Source organism: Agelaius tricolor, unplaced genomic scaffold (assembly GCF_023055355.1).
Source record: "Agelaius tricolor isolate 1412-34295 unplaced genomic scaffold, bAgeTri1.0.p SCAF_3, whole genome shotgun sequence".
Lineage (NCBI taxonomy): Eukaryota > Metazoa > Chordata > Aves > Passeriformes > Icteridae > Agelaius > Agelaius tricolor.
The window spans coordinates 25,474,925-25,497,339 of record NW_027269263.1 but is presented as its reverse complement, the minus strand read 5'-3'; the positions used below and the strand labels follow the sequence as shown (position 1 = coordinate 25,497,339).

General features: G+C 37.3%; 1 protein-coding gene across 5 annotated transcripts in view; it reads left to right on the top strand.

The window, feature by feature from the left end:
- The window catches only part of VEZT (vezatin, adherens junctions transmembrane protein), a 59,631-nt gene that overhangs the window by 3,827 nt on the left and 33,389 nt on the right, over positions 1–22,415 (top strand). For 4 of the 5 annotated variants that reach the window (XM_071423259.1, XM_071423258.1, XM_071423262.1 and 1 more), the window contains exons 2-5: positions 10,960–11,094; positions 16,288–16,377; positions 18,439–18,614; positions 20,957–21,229. In XM_071423259.1, the coding sequence (XP_071279360.1) occupies positions 10,960–11,094; positions 16,288–16,377; positions 18,439–18,614; positions 20,957–21,229 (674 nt within the window). Of the gene's footprint in view, positions 1–10,959; positions 11,095–16,287; positions 16,378–18,438; positions 18,615–20,956; positions 21,230–22,415 lie in introns of those variants that run through there. The other variant, XM_071423260.1, reaches the window with a different exon arrangement.

Here is a 22,415-nt window from a genome sequence, read left to right as displayed (position 1 = left end):
AGTCCATAACCATACAGAATAGCGTAAAAAGTTGACATAAACTTCCTGCATTTCCTTTATCTAAAAATTAGCTGTCTTATCGAAGAAAGATGTCAAGTAACTTGGGTACAATCTACCTCTGGTGAACCAGTGTGATATCTTCTTTGATGATCATTTGTTTTTTTCTTTGTCTTTGAATTTTGCAAGAAAGAATAATTATTCTCAGTAGCATGCAGGCTTTTGATCAAATTCATAGACCTGACATATTCTTGATTGCTTTTTCTCCTTTTAAATATAGGCACTATGCTTGGTATTTTTTCTGCTTTTGAGTTTATAGATTAAAAATACTTTCTGCTGCATCTTTTATCTCCTGTGCCCATTCTTTCAGAACACTGGGATGAAGGTGATCCAAATACTGCATTTTCAGCTTCCAATTTCTGTTTTCAGCTGCGCAATTTGTCCTATATTTTAATGAGTGCAAGCTTGTTTGCTTTTTTTTTACCTTTGGACAGATATTCAAGCTGTGCTCACAGAACCACAGAATGTTTGAGATTGAAAGGGACCTCTGGAGATCATCTGGTCTACCTTGCTCAAGTAGGGTCATGTAGAATCAGTAGCCCAGGACCATGGTCAGATGGGCATCTTCAAGGATAGAGAGAGATCTCACAGTCTCTCTGGGCAACCAATGCCAATACTAAGTCACTCTCACACCAGAAAAATGTCTTGATGTTCAAAGGGAACCTCATGTGTTTCAGTTTGTGCCCATTGCCTCTGGTCCTGTTACTGGGCACCACTGAACAGTACCCATTTCTCTCCTCTTTGCACTCTTTCTTTGGATATGAGACCCACCCTGAGGTTTCTCCAGGCTCACCGGTCCCAACTCCTTCCTCAGTTTCACCCAGACCACTCCTGAAATCCCAGAAAGTGATCCTTGATGTGTCAGAGCAGTTCTGGTAGAGGGGTTGTAGTTGACTTTATTTTCTGATTTAATTCTGTGTATTTAGAAGAAAGTTACTCAGATTGCACAAATATATGATTTTGACACACAATATCAAACTGACACCACCTTAGATTTTAAGGGCTTTTGCATATGTAGTGTTTGAAATACAAGGCTTTATATCAGAATTATGTACATGTACAATTGTGCAATACTGAATTTCATTGGCATAAAATTTCCATTTTTAAAATTTTTAATTAGGAAAGATATTTTCTCACTTGAGACATTGTTTTAATTCATTCATGAGTCTTGTGCCATTCCTACAACCAATTCTGTGCATACTATTTACTTAATATTGCTATTCATTAGCTATTTCAGTACTAGTAGAAATTACATGTTATAGAAGAGCTGGCTGTGTGTGTCATGATGGTTGTATCACTGTGGAAGCTAATGTTTTATTCTAGATCTAGAGGATCTGATCATTACTGTAACTCCAGAATTTTAAATTTGGGGTTAGAAGTCCCAGACTGAACAATACCATATAAATCACTACTTATTTAGGCATCAAACCAAGATGCTGCCTGCATGCAATGTTCTGATCCACAGATTTCTGTAAGATTGGAAGGAGATCCTAGGGAGAAGCACCACCATTTCCCAGCATGATATACTGCATACAGAACAGCCTTTAGCTAATACATTCTCTACATGCCTACGATAGTAAAACATGTCTAAAACATGGTGTTTCTTAGAATATTGGTACATCACTAAATGTTCAAGTCCTTATCTGAACCCTTGTAAACCATATGTTTAAAAGGTTGAGCTTTTATCAAAACACTCAGTCACGTGTTTTCACAAATTTCTTTTTCACCTAAATAAACTGTTCTAAAATAATTTTGTTTAAAAAACTAAACAAAAAACAAGGAATCTAACCTCAGAAACAGTTGTCATCTTATTGCAGGGGTTCCATACTGTTCTCTCCTTATTGCAAAAGTTTTATACCTTCTTGGTGTTTTCTTATGGGAAGCTCCTCCAAGCACTGACTCTTCTTCACAAAGTAGCAAACTGACTCAATGCCATTCCTAACCAACCAACCCACTCTTTTATAGCACTCTTCTTCTTATTGGTTACAGCTGTGGCCTGTTAAAGTCAGGCCTGTTCCTAATATTTGATAATTGGCCCAGCTGCAACTCCTTAGGGGTAAGATTACTTTCTACACTATCTTTATTTTCTTATATTCTATCCCCCTACAAGAAACTACTTGTTGTGATGAGACTTTTAAGTCACTTTCATTCAAAAACCTGAAAACTTTAGGATTTGCAAAATAATGTTTTTTTTGTCAAGCATCAGACTTGTAATGCTGTATTCTAAAAAATAATGTCTCAAACACATTAGGAAAAAGAAGCCTCCTTCCTATCTCCCCCATAACCCTCATCATCATCTAAGAAATTTAGGATTACCTAAACCGAAGGCCTTCAAAGCCTTAAACAAGAGTTAAACCATCTTAGTTTCTGCTAAAGTCCACAGGCCATTACCCTGCATCCCCTAAATGCAACTCAGGTGCTTTAATTAAGCTAGGACCTTCCAATTCACTAGACAGATGGGCTTTGATCCCATGATACTATAGTTAACAGCTGTATGCCCTAACCAACAGGCCTCTGCCTAAGGCTCCGGTACATAACTATCAGAAATGTATCAGAAATGTGTCTGAAAACCAGCATTCACATACCTTCGACAGTACTGTCAGTAATGCTCTGTTAGTAGGATTTTTCTCACTGAATATTGGGTGAACTAAAGATGTAGTACTCTTATTTTTTATGTATGCATACAATAAAGCCAGTTCTAAATACACAGCTCTGTCAAAGTCACAGTTCACTTGTCATTCTAATGAGCTGGTTCTGGGACTGTGCTTTGTCTGCTTGAAGTGTGGGCTGTTGGCAGAAGAAGTGTTTGGGCTTCACTCCTCTTTTGCAGTTTATTCATATGCTCTTCTTTAGGCAGGCACCTGCCTTTGTGGGTGATGCTGCACAGTGGCTCAGGAGACTGATGAGACAAACTAATTCAGCTAAGGAAAAAAGCATCCTGTTTTTTTTCCTATCAGATTGTTTCCTGCTCCATCTCAGCACTCGGCTGCATAAATTAGAACATCAGTGTTCTAAAGTGGTACTGCAGCTTTCAGCTGCACCCACGGGTAATGGCAGGTTCAATTGACCATGTGAATGCAGCCTGGGGAGATGGCTCTGCTGAGGATTGCAGTGTGCTGTACAGGCACGGGCTGGTGATGGATGGACTGTTTCAGATATTTTGCTTCTCAGCGGTTTGCTCAGTTGAAGGGGAGGACAGACTGTGCTCCTTTTTGTCACATGACTGGGGGCAGATGATACCACAGAGAAAATAAAGTGTGAGCTTAAAACTATGTGAAGAACAATCTGGTTGTTGCAGAGGCCAAGTCAACTCATCAAGCATTTCTGGATATCAGAAGAAATAGATTAAAGTATTATATGGACCATAGAGTGTGTAAATCTATATTGCTGTTACTATTTTTAATAGAAAATTTTAAGATGAACGTACACAATGATTCAGAGTAAATTTTGAGGTCTGTTTTTTAATCCTCCTCTGTATTTGTTGCTCTGGAGTCATGTACAGAGGGTTAATACTGCAGTACTCCTTTTACAACTTCAAGTCATGAATCAACTTTCTTGAGACACTGGAATAGAAAGAATTGCTCAGTATAGTTTTCTTTTAATCTTCATAATGTGACTGCCTTTTGTTTCTTGATTGCCTTTCTCTTCAGTAAAGATGTTTTACTGTGTGTCATTAGGAGTAAGAATTGACATGATCTGTGGTAGATAAGTTGATTATTTGGAGCTAATGTTATAAAGAGGTTTCAAAAATGTATCAGAAATATTTCACTAGTTTATCAGTTGGATGCATTAGTTTAATTAATTGAGTTTTGAATGTAAATGAAGGAGTAAATCTGTGAGTTAGTGACTGGTATAAAGCAAAGCAGCCTTGCTGTATCATCAGCCTAGTCTGATGAGTGACTTCTCACCCAAAACTCCAGGTGCAGAGCCGGCTGGCTTCTTATCTTGTCCTTCAGGGAAAGTAACGTTTACCACTTTTACTTGCAGTTTTTCCAGTATTTTTCATCTCTGTCAGAAAGAACCTGCTCAGCTTTTCACCTGCGTTTGCAGGTCCACTTTTGAATGGGTAAACAGTGCAGAGCTCTCAGTGAATTTCAGTGCTTTGTCTAGTATGTAATGTTTTTTTCTAATGCTTTTCCACGATGGCAGTAATGTGCAGCCACCTGCTGTAAAATGCAAAGGAAAGAAAATTCCCATGTCAGAGATACAGTGATACAGAAATATACACAGGCTGTAAAACTTCCCAACTCTTGAGGAACATGAGTCCATGCAAAATAGGTACATATCATGGAATCCCAGAATAGGCTGAGTTGGAAGGGACCCATCTGGGTCATCGAGCCCAATTCCAGGCCCCATGCAGGACACCCCAATAACCACATCACAGTCCTGAGAGCATTTTCCAAATGCTTCCTGAACTCAGACAGGTCTGATGGCATGGCCCCCTTCCTGAGGAGCCTGTTCCAGTACTCGGCCACCCCCAAGGTGAAAAATTCTCTCCTGATACCCAACCCAAACTTCCCCTGACCCAGCCCCATGCCACCCCCCCACTCCAAGTCCTGCCACTGGCCAAAATATTGTGCATCAAAAAATATCTGGGAACAGTAATAGATTAATGGCTTTAAAGTAATTCTCAGAGCCTACTTGTAAAGCAGATGATACAGTAGTGCTGGAGAAGCCAAGGTCTGTGCTGCTGTGGCAGTGAAAGCAGAATAGGAAATCTAAATGACTCTCTGGCTGCCTTGAAGTCATTGTCTAATAGCAGCCGTGTCAGCAGCGCCTGGCTCTTTGTCAGCCGGCGCTCAGGAGGAGGTGGTTACCAGCCAGGAGAATATGACCAAGGCTTTTAAACACCATTGCTTGGAAAGTCTTATTAATGGCTGAATATGAGATCAATGTGCAATAATTCTTTCAAGCAGCATCTTTTTAAAAGCCTTTAGCAATCTGTCATCTTCGTCTCCCTCCTCCCAATTAGAAAGCCACATTAGTCAGGAGAAATCGCATGATCCTGGGAAGTTTCAAACTGCATCCGCTGATGCTGGGAGGAAAATGCCTCTGTGCAGGGCCACAGGTGCAGTTACAGTGACAGCTTCTTCTCATCCTCATCTCGGATCATCCTGGAGGGACAAGCAGAGCGAAACGGGGAGGTGGGCGACATTCTCTCAGGTGCTTGGGAGCAGTACCAAAGAGAAAAATGGAACACGCTCTTCCAGGAGACAAAGATCGCGCTGTCTGTGAGTGTTAGCTCAACTTTTTCACATCTGTTTGGAGAGAGGGGAAGATTTCAATACTGGTAATTTGTTCTGAGTTTAGCCATCTGTTCAGCATACCTTAGCTTTTGCTGTCATTCTGGTAGAAATGTTTAATCTTTTGGGGTTTTAAACTGATAATTCATAATTGTAGTTGTTTTGGAGGTGGCTTAAGCTCCCACAGTATTTTTGACATACTGGAAACCTCAGCTTTGAACAACATCTGTATTTTAAGAGGAGATCTTTAAGCCTTTGTCCAATGTCATTAAATACTACTTATAAGATTAATCTGTTTAATTAGATACTAAGTGGCAAATTGTGTTATAGTAAAGAACATGGGTGAGGGAAGCCCCTGTCTTTATTGGAGAAATCCTGAGTCATTTACTTCGTGATGCATCAGCAAAAATAATTGGGTGTGGCTTTGATTTTCAGCTGCTATTGTAACAAGGCTATAAAAGCTAACAGTGTCTTAGTCTCTGATATGTGCATGCAAAGTTTTTCTCAAAATGCCTCAAATACTTAAGTGTGGTATCTGTGCTTGCAAGGCTGTAATAGATGTAAGTATTTGAGTATTTATCTACCAAAAGCAACTGTTTTCTGAGGCTATGGAATTTTCTATTACAGCATTTCCATCACATAGTAATAGGCAATGTTATGTCTGATTATATTTTAGTGTTTGCCTTGATTTTGGTTTTTTTAAAATTTTTACTGTCTTATAATTGTAGACACAATTGCAGTCTTCAGTTTAGATGATGTTTTTTCCTAACCCAGGTCAGTGCTCTATTAAAAGAAGCATTGGGGAAGTGTTAAAGACCCACAGTAATTTAGTGGACTGTTCTTTAATCCTGCAAAATATATCCTGGGTTTAGAATGAGTCTCAACCACTTTCAGCAATGAAAAAAGGAGAACTGTAATTAAACATATGTTTGTGAGTGAAATAATTTTTAGCACTATGGATGTAAAATAAATATGCTCATGGAGTTGTGAATGAAGAGGAAAGGATTTTCTTTCTTGATTTTGTTAATGGAAGCTTAGATAAACCTATACTGTACTGTAAATGGTTACAATTGAATGACTTTGCAGTATTACTGTAGTGAGTTAGAAAAGTCATAAAAAGATAAGTGGTTTTTTTGTTGGTCTCTGCTGAGTCCATAGAAAACTCTGATTCTTCAAACTTTCAGAAACTATGTTCCTACTCAGTACATCAGCTGTTTCTGACTATCTTGCTTCACTTGTTAACAATTTTTTTATATATAATCTGTATAAAGTACATCAGAGAAGAATGGCTTTTAGTCTTCTGTCTGTTCTGGAACTGTTTCATTTCCAGCACTCATTTTGGACAATTAACATAATTCTAAAAGATGCACTGGCCCTAAATGTAATCCCTGTCTCCTGTGTCTCAGAAAGTGACTTATAAGAAGCAGCAGCAACTTGGAGGAAACTTTAGAAATAAATACAGCATATTGCTGAAAAACCTTGTTTTGGTATCAATTACTTTAGATAAGATACCAAATTGATACCAATTGATAGGCAATATTTAGATAATATAACTGATAATGTAACTGATAGTATGATGGTAACATAATAATAAGCTTAATTATTTTTTTAAATTTCCTCTCTACTTTTTACATTATTCATTACCATGCCATTCTGCTGGAAACAACTAGAAATAAACAAACAAACCTGACTATCAAATGGGAGTAATACTAATGATTCTAGTTATTATCTAACTTGAGAGTGGTTAAAAGTAAAAATTCAAAAATACATGGAATAGATTCCTCTAGAATAATATGCTGTATTAATAGGAAGATGAGATTTTGTATTTAAAATTCCCTCCTCGTGCCATCCACTGAAACAAACTTGCTGTCCCTTTACCTTATATTCTAATGTACATGCTTTTTCATAGGTCTAATTTTTTTATTATTACCACCTATTACTGCTTGCAAGGATAAACTTTCTGGTCTATCCTAAGTTTCTTGAAATAAAAGTGTAGCATTTATATCACACGCAGAAATGTAAAAGGTGTTGTGGGTTTTGTTTTTTTCCCTTTATAATGTTGGACTATTGTAAAAAGGAATGTTTGAATTCTGGGCAGAAGAAGTTGGGAGGAAACAAGGCAGAGGCCTCCTATTTTCCCCAACCAAGAAGTGTATTTTTTTGATATTATCATGATATTTGCAGGTGAAAGCAGCAGAGCTGACAGTGCTGATGAACAGCATGAGTTGAAACCAAGGAACTTCTCTCACATTTAGAAGTTCATGTTCAAGAATATGTGCAGGTCTGCAATCTTTTTTATGGGAAAGAAGGCTTTTAGGAGTGAGAGGTTTGGGTAAGGATCCAAAGCTAAAAACTTAGAGCTATAATTTGTGATACATTTGACACATTATGAGATTTAATTATTGCTTTTAGAGCTTTGTGAGGATGAAACATGCTTTGTAAGCATTAAGTGTAGTACTTCTGTCTTTTATGCTGAAACACAGTCTACAAAATAATATGTTTTAATGGTATCATATTACAATTGTGCAGTAGCATAATTAATAATTTTCTGATTCCTTGATAATATTGGAAATTTTGTATGAATGTCCACACATAAAATCTACCCTTTGACTTTTAAAAATTGCTTTAATGGATTTTTCTAGCCATTACTTACATGTCATGGGAGATATTATCTCTAGATTGGTGGAGACATCCTCCATTTTTTTCTCTTTGATTATAGACAACCATGAGTTATACAGACCACACATTTCTGCAAGTGACACGCTAGTAGGAAATGAAATACAATAAATAAATAAATAGTGTGGGTTTATGTTAGCATAGACTAATGTATGTATGCCATCTGTAGTATTTCTAATAGGAGTGAAATCTTCAGATTTTTCTAAGTAAAATGTGAAGCTGCCTGTGCTACACAAGAGACCTCATTCTTAATGGATGATTTTTGTGATTAGTTGTTAAGATTCCTAATAATCTAATTTCAGAAGGGCCTCAGCCCAATTCTTATTCATTGCTTTCTTTGTCCACATCTTGCATGTTTCTAATGGATTCAGAAACAAGGAACAATGGTGGTTTTACTTACATAAGGAATTTTAGTCACAGCATAGCTCTTGGTCATTGAAGTTTATAAAAATACAGGATTCTTCCAATATGCAAGTAAGTTCTGCTAATAATATTTCAGAAAGAATGGAATAGACAAAGCATGTGGAGCCAAAGAAATCTGTTAGAGGGAGATTTTGTAGCCTGAGTACTTTCTGAGAAACTGAAAGAGAAGACCCAACTGAAAGATAAAACCCATTATCTAATTAAAGGAATAACATTTACATTAAATTTTAATTAATTTTGATTTCCTAAGCTAATAGTCAGAAAACTAATTTCCAGTTCTGAACAGGGATAAAAATGTGTAAATTTACCCATTACAAGACCATGTAAAAGTCTTCTAAGAGTTAGTCAGAAGGGATTTATGTAAAACTAGTAAGGTGCCCATATTCTACCTAAATTACAAGAACAAATAAAATTATTCTTCCTAGCTAGGGACTGAGATGTGAAATTTCATTTCAATGTTTGGAGAGATGGTGTATTTTTTACTGTTTCTATAGAGTAGAAAATCTACTAATTACAGTTAGATAGAAGGTTGTGATGTAGCTAGGCAACCAGAAGAATTGGGCATTCTTACATCTATGCCATATTGCACTTACTAGTGATAGCTTTCCAAATTTTAGATAATTCATTTTCAGTGGATAATCTCTGTCTGTCTCTACCTCTCATTCTGCCTTCCTTCATCCGTTTTTGTTAGGAAATGCAATAGACCAGTTTTCTTGATCAACTTTTAAAAATTATCTCATCATGGACCCCAAAGAAAGGTGCACCCTGAGATAATAGTAGAAAAACTCCTTGTTATTTTTGGGTTATTTTGCCAGCTGTCTGTATGCTGGTGAGTGCCAAAGAGCAGTCATGTGTCATATAATGGCAGGTGCAAGTATGGTCAAGATGATGGTCAGGTTTGCGAAGTTTTTTTTTATGAGTATTTCCTTGAAGTTCCTGAAGCAAGCCTTACAACTATGATTTTTGAAGAAAAAAATCTCTGTTTACCCACTACCTTGTCTGTGTCTTCATCTAAATGGGGAAAATTCCATGCTACCCTAAAAGTTCTTGTGTGGAGGTGTTCAGGTTGTTCCAGGTGTGTTGGCAGTGCACAGCCTGGCTCTGTATGAAAACCATTTTAAGACAATGTTATGCATATCTGTGCATATTCTCAGTTTTGTCCTGAAGTTATTAAGTGAATTTCACAGGGTCTTAAATAGAACAAGTATTCCAGTCTATTATGCTTTCTCCTCCATTTTAATTAGGGAATTCTGGTAAAATAGCATGTTCTACTTAGAGAGAAACAGCTGGTCCAGAACAGCACAGTTTAATTAGAGTTGGATGCATTTTGAAAAAGTACTCAACCATGGAAGAGGGGTACTTGGAGAAAACATAGGATTGTGTCATCACACTGGAAATTTCTCAGAAGGAAATGAGTCATTAACCTATCCTTGTGTTTTGCACAATCATTGTTATTATTGTGGGTGAGTGTTATTGTCTGTACCTGTGAGTTGGTATGAATATTTAAGTTTCATGTAATGACTGGATGCTGAATCTGTTGTGAGTAACTTAAACAGAGTAAACACAAGTATGATTTTGCATGCCTTAAATAGATAAGAGGGATTAAAATAGCACTCTGGTGATAGAGTTAAGAAAAATTCCTGAAGGTAAAAATTTATTCAGCTAGTATGCATGATGGCTATCAAGTTTTATTTCATGGCAAGCAGTCATTTGAGATTTGACTGTGTTGGTACATAGTCAGAGTTAGGTGGGCCCCTTCACAACTTGCACCAGCAAGTTAATAATAGTCAGTGTAATAATTAGTGGTAGGTGTTCTGTAGGTGGTTATTTCTGCAGGCCTCCACAACTGTGCATCATTTACTGTAAGGTTTTTACTTTCTATATACAGTATTTTGGTTGATAGTATGTTAAATTAGGATGTTGGTGTTCTTTCTATGCAGTTGACTAGTGTTTGCATACTCTCGTTAATAAAAATTTTCAGAGCTCAAAATTAATCTCTGTCCAACTGGGCTGTATCAGAAGAATTGCTGAGAGTTTCTCTTAAAAATGAAGTCTCTTTACATGTCCTGAGTAGAACTGGAGTTATTCTAGGTATTGTTTTCATCAAATGTGCCCTACATACTGCCATATATGTAGTTGTTAACTGAAAAATAAGAGTTAAGTAAATCTAGATACCTGGTGCAGATAACAGGAAGATATTTCACAGATCTATATAGATAAATATCTGATCATTCTAAATATCACTGTTCTCTGGTGATCAGAATTCCATACTTTTTCTGTTTTATTAAGGACTGTAAATCATTCATTTTGCAGCAATTTTAAAAACTTGAGTTGGTTTTTGTTTGTGTGCTGTGGGATTATTTTTTTTTTTAAAGCCAGAATACCAGTACCATCTTTGGAGACAGCAGAAGCCTTTTTCTAATTTTTTTTTTCCATTTCTCAATCCATTCATTGCTCACTGTGTGGTTGCTGAATTCACAGTGGTGTTTTGTGGGAAACACGGAATGATTTTTAACACTGTTTTTATTTCTCCTTTTTCTTTTTATAACTGCCTTTTCAGAATTCCCCACTGTACCAATATCTGCAGGATTTGGGACACACAGATTTTGAAGTATGTTCCTCAGTGTCACAGAAGGCAGAACAATGTGCAGCAGCAGAAAGCCAAAGGGAGCAGACTGTGCGTGCTGCCCAGAAGGTGAGCAGTTTCCTGTTGCTGAGTATTTGTCTTCTCACAAGAGAACTGCATTGCTTCACAAATAGGAGAAATCAGAACAGAGAGAAATCACTTCCTGTATTTAAAAATACAAAGGCAAAACCCCCCAGACAATGAACCTCAGCCCTTTATATCTGGAAGTTGTGGTTAATCAGTATAGTTTGGAGTGTTTCTTTGCACTTATGTAAGCTAGGGAAGCAAGAAGCTTTGATAAATAATTTTTTGAGTGTTGAAAATCATCTTATGTAGTGGATCTTATTATGTTAGCTTAGCATGATGTTCTGGGAATAGAACCTGTAATTTTCTAGAACAGAATATTTATAGTTTCCAGCACTTCCCAGGCATTCGGTTGCTAAGTATAGCTTTGTCTGTGACACAACATATTAAGAAAGAGGATTTCTGGGAAGTAGAAATGCATTAACCAATTTGAATGAGATAGTTGATGTGGATAGCTATTGCATTTCTAATAATGATTACTTCTATCACTGGTCACAAAGCAAGGCTGAATTTAAATCAGGATTTAGCTCACCATTGTCTTTATTTTGAGCTACCTTTAAAAGTATTCATGGAAATATTAGGTCTACCACTTTTGCTTTTCAAAGTTGTCAGCTGGCACTCACCATAACCCTCAAGAAATCACCTGAAAATATGTTTTCTCTTTAAAGTTAATGGCTGGTTTGTGGTATGTTTACACTGAAGGTACCTATTCTGACTTAGTGTAGGAAGACTTTGATTAAGTGTTCATTTGTTTATTTATTTATTTATTTATTGAATGTTTACATTTGTTCACTCTTAGTTTAAAAAATAGGATGACATTTCATTGGTTGATAATCTGTTGGTTACTATGAAGTAATGCATGGACTGTCAGCTAGATTATTCTGCATAGTTACTTTTGTGGCGGTCAGAAAATCAGTATGATATTGTGTTTATGTATATAATTTCCACTGAATTTTATACAAAAGTGCTGTGGGGTTAAGAACCTCAAAAGTATTAAGATATACTGCTTTTAGAAACCTCAGGTATTCTGTTTTTTTCCCCTCCCTACCCCTCAAGCATTTTACACTTAATTTTATTGTGTTGGCAGCAATTCCTCCAGTATTGTGTCAGATGTAGAAGTAATTTTTCATGGTTTGCCTTGCAACTCAAAGGGAGTGGGTGTGTGAAAATGGGCTGTCCATTTCTTACAAACACTGGGTGATGTTCACATTGTCTCATCTGTCTAGACAAGGATACATAGTAGAAATGAGGAAGAAACCTGTGTGTAATTTTTAGTGATCAATTGTCGGAGGTTCTTCCTGCTGCAATTCCAGTACCAGTTGGGAAGAGTTAACACTTCTCTTTTGTAACCTGATGTCAGAAAGTCTGTTTTTGTCATTTGATTTCTGTGTCCCATTTTGGTAGGGTGTCTCAACAGGAAAGAAATGAGGGAGAGGCAGCTGGCCACACATTTAGAAAAGTAGACTGCATTTAGGAGGATCTGAGGCTTTGTTGCAACGTTTTTATGACATACAGACAAATAATTTGCATTCCTCTCCAGTAATTTCCTCAGTTTTACATAAGACTGTTACCATTTCCCTTCTCTTGGCCTTCACTGGCCTAGTCTACTGAAATGATAAAATGTCTGGAAAAAAAATGGTTTCTGACTTCTGAAAATGTACCTACCTAATATAGTACAGTCCTAATATAAAATTATCTTCCTTGAAGCTTGATGTAACTATGATTACAGGGAGCAGATGCTGTTCCACACTGAGTGATTCCCAGTATGTATATATCACTTTCCTTCTGTTCTGAAAAGCAAGTTTCCAAATGCCTTAAACACTTTATTAAAATAAGAATGTAAAAGCTGAAGTCTTGCCTTGTCTTTGAGTTGTTTCCTCCTCTTTTGTTCAGTCAAGTGGGAACCCTGTGCAGCTGAAAGCAGGTGACATGCAGCAAGAATCTGGCACAGCAAAGGTCTGCTTTGGGATCTTCAGAGACTGACAAAACAAATCTGAGGAGAAGAAGAGGTTCCTAGTGACTGATACAAATATTTCTGTTGTGTCTTGCTGTCCTGCCAAGCAAATTGTGTGGTTCAGGCCTAAGGAAACGCAGAGGCACGAATTGAATTTGAAGCAAATCTTAAATACTTCTCAGAACATGTAGTTTTGGTGGTGTTTTCTCGGCCTTTTTTTTTAAATTGGAATATGGTCTTAATGAACTGTGAATTAAAAAGCTGTAAAGGTGTTTTAAGGTTGTGTTCTAAAGGCTGATGAAATGCCAAGCTCCCATCTGAGGGATTATGGACTTGTGATTTAGCATAGTAATTGTAGGTGCAGTGTTCCTAGCTGTGCCAGTCTCTGGAGAAAGTTACAGCTATAGTCCTGGTCTCATGATCACCTGATACTCAAAAGCACTGCTAGTAAGAGGTCCTAGACTTGTTTGCTGGAATTAAATCTCATTTGGGTAATTCTGCTTAAACTTTACAGAATTTATCACTTCCCATTTACATCTTTCCTTTCTCAGCCATTTTCCTAGACTCCTGTGCATATCTGAATGTTTAAATTGATTATACTGTCATACCTTGTCCCACCTTAGATATGATGATATTTTGCCATTAGAACAGAGCTGGTGCTGGAGGCAGCTTCTGAGAATTGTGTTGGGGCTAGCTGTGAGTAGCTGTGCAGGTGACCTGATGTGGGATGGCAGAGGGACTGGTCCTTTGCCTCTTTCCCACCCACTTAATGCAAGGTATTCAGTGTGTAGCATTAGCTTCTTCTGAAGAATTTGTCTACAAAAGAGAAATAGTCCTTAGAATTATTTTTTAGATTCAAATTAATTTACCTAAAATGTGCATGTACTATGCTAATATTTTTAAATGTTAGGAGTTATGCATCTTTGTTATTTAGTTTACAGAGAGTTTGACTGAGTGTTGTTCTAAAGCTGTAAGAATACTCTGGAAGCCCTGGCAACATGACCTGACTTGTGTGTTGGTGAAAGTAGTTTTACTTGTCAGTAACACTCCCAATGGGAATGCAAACTGTGAGACACTATTCCAAGGATGTGAATAATTCAATGTGTTGCTGTACTGTATTGGGTCACAGCCCAAGACAGTGGGTTGTCTTGCTTTGTATTTTCAAGCACTGACTTGCCTATTGAGTGTTTATGCAAGCTCAGATCTTTATTTTTAAACTAAACCATGGAGAATAAACTAAAAGATTTCTTATGTAGCGTGCTAGGGTTTTTTTCAGTAACTCCACAGTCTAGTTTAGTAAGGTGGTAGCAGTCAGTGTAAAACTATCCTTGGTGTAACTTTAAATGTTCATGATAAAAATCCAAAGACATACAAAGGCTAAGCAGTTGAAAATTATAAGATCCAAGAGGCATATTCTTAAATTAAATGGATTACTCTTTCCATACCCTGCTTTCAATGTACAGGGAAAAGTACTTTTCAGTGAAATACCTGTCTGAAATTCAAATGCAGAGCAAGATCTTTGTTCATTTAATTTCAATTTTCAACAAATTGTAATTAGAAAATATTACTTCCTTTTGCACTGCTCTGCAAGAAACTTGAAGGATGATCTTGTGCTGCAGTTAGAGACATTCTTTTAACTTATGTAATTGCCCTTGAGCAACATCAAAATACAATCACTTGGATTTATTCCATAGTCTTAAGTGTGAATTGCTGGGATAGCTCCTCCTGCTAAGCCACAATGATGTCAGTGTTTCGGGAAGAGCTATCATTATGAGATCCCTGTTATTGGTTTGCCTCTTCACTGACCTAAAAACACTTCCTTGTGGCATAGATCTCAAACTCTAACTGTACACAGAAAGATGAGACATTTGTTAAGAAAAGCTTGAGTTAGCTTACTTAAATGGGCACCAAAATAAGTTATTTCAAAAACTGTTGAAGCACAAGGGCTTTAGGATGACAATTCCTGATGTTAAGGCTGTTCTGCCCTGCCTTGCTGCACCAGAGTGGTCACACTGCCTTTCAGAAGGCTGCCAGGCTGATCACAGGTTAACTACAAAACTCTGAGATCCTGTTGCTTGCATTTGTACTTCTATTTCCCACTTGTAGTTAGGGGGAAAACCAAGAAAAACACAAACAAGAGGGGAACAAAAATTGGAAAAAAACCCAAACAAGAGGGAGAAACAGAAGCTGTTACCTTTTATACACTGAGCTATTAGAATCTGTATGGGGTTTTTTTATTATTATTTTGAAACAGTATGCCACAGAATGTAGGCACTTCACAATTAATTTTTTTTGACATACATTTTACCTGATTGTATTACATGTCAGCAGTCTGAAGATTGAGACAGGGCCTCAGAATTCATGAAAGATATATAACTAAATATTTTGAAAAGTACTTCCTGTCAGTTCAGTCTGGGGAAAGTAGATAGAATGGTGTGTCAAAAGCTGTGCTTTTTTGTTCATTGAATGGCTGCAGACTTAAGCAAAACCATGCATCCATTCAGTTATAATCTGTCATGCTTCTTGTTTTAGGAAGATACATGTGTAGAATGTGTGATGACTGAGAGGGAGTACCTCCATTAGTGGCATCTTAAGTTGTTACATTTACAGCTCAGACAAAAGTATGGATTTAGGTTGTGTGGGAAGCAACATAGAGACAAAGTACCTGGTGGTTCACACTGGTGTGGACATGGAGTTTTTGGGGCATTTCCTCCTCTTACCATCACTCCTCCTGTCTCTGTTTACAACTTCTCTGGAGTTCTGCTCAAGCTGCAGTGGGCTGCTGAGGAGAGGTTGTCCTTGTTCTGGTCTTTAACTTCTCTTCAGCCTGCCAGTCATTTAGCCTTTGGGTTTTTATCCCCCAGGAGAGAGAAAGTCTTTCCTATCAATGGAGTAGCTGCCAACTTGGGATCAATATAATCTTAGCTGTAGTTATTTTTAACAGAACAGCATAACAATCCATTATGCTCCAAATAGGTGGGGTTACTGAAGGTTTTATTTTATTCTCCTGTTCACAAGCAAACTGACAGGAAGCAGATGTTCTCTTAGTGTACTCTGAAGTTAGGCCAGACACAGTAAGTGAAACTTCCTTACAGGTACTTGGGTCTGAATTAACAAGAAAATCAAATGCAGAAGTAAAGGATTTGTCTGCTGTTATTTATTTAACTTTGGCTTTGGTTTTTGGTTTGTTTTTTTTTAATTGGAATAATTTCTGTTCCTTTCAGCAAGGCATCCTGTCAAAACTAGTTGAGTTTTTTAGAAGCTGGTTTCCTTTTCCACAGTATAAGAAAAATGATGACATACTTCACCGACTGGTAAGTGATCGCTTTTTTTATTTTTCCATTTCCTTTCCTAATCCACAGGTCTTCCTCTCCTCTGTATGTCATCCTCTGAACATCATCTTTGGTCTGTATTGTTGGTTTTGGCTCTAAGAGTATGACTTATTCTTTAGATGATACTAATTCTGGTTTTCAGTTACTGTGCCAAATTGGGCACAAAAGGACAGGAACAGTATCAGTAGCTGGGTTAAAGATGTTCAAAATGTGGAAGATAATAAAATATTTGAGAAATTTAAGAAATTATTGAAAGCTGAAATGAGTTTAATTGCAGTGTAGGTACCCCTTTGGTGGAAGGCAGTGGGGAGACACTGAGAAAGTCCTCATGTAGTGCCTCACAGAGATCACCTGAGATAGAAGGTTCTAGAGCTTCAACTGTGTATTGCTTCACCCTCTGTTTCAGCTTGTTAGCTCAGGCACAGCACCACCACAGTGCAGCTCTACTGCCCTGGGAGCAATCCTCTTTGTTTCTACACTGCTCTCTACAGGGCTTCTGCCTTTGGGAAAGGCAAAGCAAACTTTGTTTGCTCTTTCTCTGCAGCACCACTTTCCAGTCTGGGCTTGTCTCAGATCTGCTTTAACTTGTATCCAGCTCCTTCATGCTCCTAGTATGGCTTGCAAGTGTCACTTCAGACTGTTCCAGAATCTAGAATTTTGATTTATTTTTTTTCTACCATGCTGTAGGGATGATGGCTTCAAATGGAGCTTCAAAAGAAAACGCTGAGCAACATGAGACGTTAGAATTTTCCATTTCTCACAGAGTTCTGCTGTATCTCAGTTCACCTTTATCTCAGGAGGATATAATTTCCTCTGAAAAATTAGTGATCTTTGATTGACTTTTTTTCTTGAATCAAGGGTTTTAACAGCAATTTTTAGCCTTTCTTAAGATGGAGGCATAACTGAAGAACATGGAAAACATGTTTGTCCTGCTGCATACTCCAGCAGAGTACTGAAATGACACAGGATGCGTCGGAGGAGGGCAGAGTTTCCTCTTGCACACAGTCCTGAGACAAATGTTTTCCATTAAAAGTAGAATGAAAGTTATCTGAGGTGACATCTGTGCATGGAATTAAATTTCTCAACTAGCTATCTTATGGTTTCATAAAGAATCTCATTCTGTCACTGACAGAATGAAACAGATTTTGTACTGTGAAATGTCACATTTATGTTAAAAGTTTCTATTAGAGACTTTTCAGAAATACTCTCTTTTCTCTCCTGTACTTAGCTAGATTCAGGGATGCACATGTTCAGTGTTTGTTGGGTTTTGTTATGACATTCTTAACTTGAAGTAATTATGGTTTGGTGCAGTATGCAAATAAAAATTTCAGGGGGCTACTCTGATGGCTGTATTTGTCTTCATGAGCTCCATATTTGTCTTCAAGAGCTATAGTTGGGGCAAAAGTAGCAAGTGCTAATGGCTTAAAATTCTCAACCGTGTAACTCCCTAAAGCTTGCCTGAGGTTTAGCAGGTGGGAGGTCTTCAGAGCCCCATGCTGTTTCATGTTTGGATGGAGGTCCCTTGGGAAAGGTACAGAATCCTGCAGGAGGGTACTCCACTGCCTTGGTTTGAGGCTTTGATCCAGTGCTGACACTGCTATTATTAAGTGTCCACAAGTGACATTTGTTGACTAATTAGCAGTATCTCTCTTTCTCTCTATAAGTTTTGTTTGTTTGTTTGTTAATGATATAAATGATGTCATGACATTTAAAAAAAAAAAGTAATTTTCTGTTTTTTAATTGGCATACTCTGTCATGTGTTTCCAGTTATTGTTATAATCTGGGTCAGATCACAAAGTCAGTGTGATGCATCCTGCAAGCCCGAACTGTTAGGTAGTGTGTGAGCTTTAAAGGTTAAACAAGTTTAATAAAAAAGTAGCTACTTGTGCTATATCTGAAACATTTCACTGCTCTGGGAACAGATTGTTGTCAGTAAAGTGTAGGGTGTGTGGGTGTTTTTCTTGTTCTGCTAACTTAATTTTAAGAATTTGCATATTCTTTACTAATGCCTGGTTTTTCTCCTGCCCATTTGTATGTGGTAAGGATGTTGGATTTCGATTCGACACGCTCCGTACCATCCTGCAACAGGAAGTTCTGCTGCAGGAGGATGTGGAACTGATTGAATTCCTTGACCCCAGTATCCTGTCTGCAGGGCAGTGTAAGCAACAGGAAAACAGACAGCTTCCAACGCTACGCTCCCTAGCAACTCCTAATATTTGGTATTGTATTGAGGATATCTACCATTATAGTCACTGAGAAACAAGCAAAAAGTATATTGTGCATTCTTGATATAAAATGCAACATTAAAGTAACTATATTTATTCTCACGTCCTTGGGTCTTTATTCTACTAGTCCCCAGATTTTTGTATAAGCATGTTTTTTCCATTGGGCATTTTATTGAAAGAGTGAATTTTAATCTGAGGTAACTGCATGAACATGAATGAATACTCCCTGACTAATATATTCTATAAGAAGGAACTAGCATAGTTGATTAAGTAATTAATTTCTGAAGCTATTTAGAGGTGATTTTGAAAATGAGACATGAGTGTGAAGACTGAATTAAAAAGTGTTTATTTTGGCATGGTTTTTATAAAATATGTTGTGTGTGAGGCAGCAGTATCCGAATAGCTACCCACCTGTATTTAAAAAATAACAATGCCAGTGGTTGTTCTGACAGTGCCTTGCTTGGAAATGTGGTAATCAGTAGGAAAAAATATCACATAATATGGGTCAGTGTTATTTTCTCATATATACCCTAAAAAAGTAGACAAAATTATTATAGAGTCACACCTCAGCTGTTTAAGTTGTGTCAATATTGATGCTCTCTGTCAAACAAGAGAACTTTTGAACCAGATTTTTCTGGTCCTGGCATTATTCAGTTTCTTTAACTTTCAGCTGATAAAGTACACTTACAAAATTTGTGAATGTTGTTCACCTTCCAGATGACATCAAGTTTGTGTTTTCATTGACTAGAGGTCAGCAGTAGCTTGGAGAAATACCTTGAAAATGATAGAAAATTCAATAAAGACAAAAGTTTAATGCTACACTTGGGAAGGAAAAGTCAAGTTAAGAAACACCAAGTGATGAATAATTGGGTATGCAGTACTGCTCCAGGAAAGGATCTGCATATCTCTGGGATGGAACAGTGTTATGATATGTACAAGGTGGTGATCAGTCATCATTTGTTCTGTTCAGAAAAGGGAAGGATATGAGGAAGAATAATGCAATTAATCTGCCAGTGATTCAAACTGGGACTTGGGGGACATCTTCTGAACTCTAAGGATACTTAGGAGTTGGAATAGCCACGACATTGGTTGTGGAGTCTCCATTTTCATCTTTGGCCTGTCCATGATGATCTAGGTTAACCAACCAGAAGCTGAAAATGAACGAAGCGAGCTATTAAATCCCTTCTAGTCTTTCATTGTTGTGATTTTATTTATTTTATTTGTGGTACTTTTTTTTTTTTTACTGTACCAAGGAGGTTAGAGACTGTGTGTCTGTCCCTTTCAGCGGTAGTTACATATTTGGAATATTTTAACCCTGAATTTTTACTAAAACCTTTCAGTAGCCAGAAGCCTTAAAGAGTTAACACTTGTAAACCTGGTTGAAATTTGACCACAAAACTGTCCAGGATATAGAAACGCAGATATTGTGCCTTATTTTAGAAATGGAAAAATATGCCAAGTTTATACTTCCAAACCTAAATGCAGGATACACAGCTTTAAGGGATGAAGGAAAAAAATGTTTTTCATTGAAAACATTCTGGAAAAATATAGTAGTAATGCACCTTGAAGCTGGTATCCCATCCATCTCTCTGAAGAGTGTGATTATTTTACAAAACCATGTAGTAATATATATGAAACACAGTGTATTTTCTAGCAGTTACTTATTTATGTTGAATTTTTATAGAGGAAAGTAACAACTTTATAAGCTTTTTAAATGTCTTTGAGACATAACTGAGATACTAGGAAATCTATTCTTTACATATTTTCAAATGGTGCCAAATTTTTTAAAAAGATTATTCAAGCCATCTTTATAAAATTGTGTTAGAAACTAGTGGTGCATTGGTGTCCAAGTTAAATGAGTCAGACTCTAGAAAAAATACAGCTGGCACTAATTGAGGTATTTGCTACCAAAAGAAACATGCCCTTCCCTACTGTACTCTTGAACCTGGAAGTACAGATATTACAGTTCCTACACGCCCTGGTTTATAATGCTGAGTAGTCAGGTTTTCTCTTTTTTTAATTTTCTTTTCTATTTTTTTAAAGTCATGTAAGTGTGTAAGAGAAACTGACCTTTCAAAGTGGTACATTACTCTCCTACTCATGCTGTAAAAAAGCTGAAGAAAGGTTTCCTTAGAGTTACCAGCCAAGTAATATCATGTACGTATTCATCGAAACCTGTCACAAGGAGTAGTTTTCAGTGTTTACAGCTCCCTTCAGGACCTACATAAAAGCCCCACAGTAAGATCTTGTAATCTCAAATGTAACTGAGAACTTGGTAATTTTCCCATCTGTTTGCCCTGAGTAATGTGTGGTGGTGGTACTGTCTCTGTTTGCAGGGATGTCTCGCTGTTCCTTGCCTTTGTAAGTGCGCTGCTCATGTTTCCTTCGTGGTGGGAGGAATCCTCGTGGCTGCTGTGCACGCCCCTGCTGCTCTATGCAGCCGCTAGAGTGTGGGGCACGTGGAGGACAGCCAAGCTGCAAATGTCCCTGCGAAAACACTGTATCCAGCTGGAAGAAACAGTGGCCAATAGCCGGGCCTTCACCAACCTGGTGAGGAAAGCTCTACGACTCATTCAGGAGACCGAAGTGATTTCCAGAGGATTTACCCTGTGAGTCTGTATTTCACTTTACTTAACACACAGATCCATACAAACCAGCTGTTGTCTAAAATTGTCTTGTTACACTGTCTCCCATAACAACTGGAATTACTGGAAAACATAATACTTAATGGTTTTAACTTACATGAAGTAGTATAATTACCATTCATAGTAAAAGTATGAGTTCTAATATCTCAGTGTTAAAATCCCACATCCTGAAGATGAATTAAGTCTCACAAAACTCAGGTGCCTTTGAATGTCCTGCATTGATAGCAATGAAATATATGAAGAAATAGACTTTGAACTAAGTTAACTATTTTGGAGAGTCATTTAGAGAGTTTCTTATCTTACATTACCAAATTTATGTAAATAAACTGGTCTGCAAGTAATCATTCATATTTTACAAAACAGGATTACATGAAAACCATTCTATTTTTATTTAACAAATATGTTTGAACTAGTGAGAACACAGTAATCAGCAAAAACCATGAAACATTATTTCCCACCTCAAGTAAAGTTAACATTAGTCTTTTTTTCTTGCATACAGGTGTTGAAACATTTAGATTCTTAAGTTATTTACTGTTGAATTTGCCTTTCTTCCACTTAAGGGATGCAAAAGTGCTCTGAGTATTTAGCTCTTGTAGTTATTTGATAAGTTTTGCTGATTTTCTGTGTGAAAGGACATCAGAAAATGTTCAGTGTATGCAGTGATTCCAAAGCCAACAGGCCTGTTGCTGTGCACTCTCATTGCCGTGGATGCTTTTGCATTGTAACCGCCTATGATAAATCCATGTGTGCCAATTCTGCTTAAGGCTAATGGAGGTGGCAAACACCAACACCTAAAATAGTCAAAATTCTTTCTAAAAAAAATCAGAAGTTCCCTTCTCGGCAACAAGATGTTTATCTGTGCCAGACCAACTATTCTACACTCACACATGTTCTTACATGCAAGTGTGCAACTTTAGTCTTAAAATTCTGGATTAATTTTTTAGCTTGAGATACCTTCAGTGTATTTCACTGAAGAAATGTTTCATTCTGCCTCTGGAATGCATAAGCATGTCTTCAGTCTGCCTAGCTATGTGGGTTTTGTTTTGCTCTGGATTTTTGCTGAAGAAGCATATACTTGAGCAATAGGCAGTCTTATCTTTGCAAACGGGTTCTTAAAAGAAATTATTGTTCAGGCTTGTCCAAATTACAG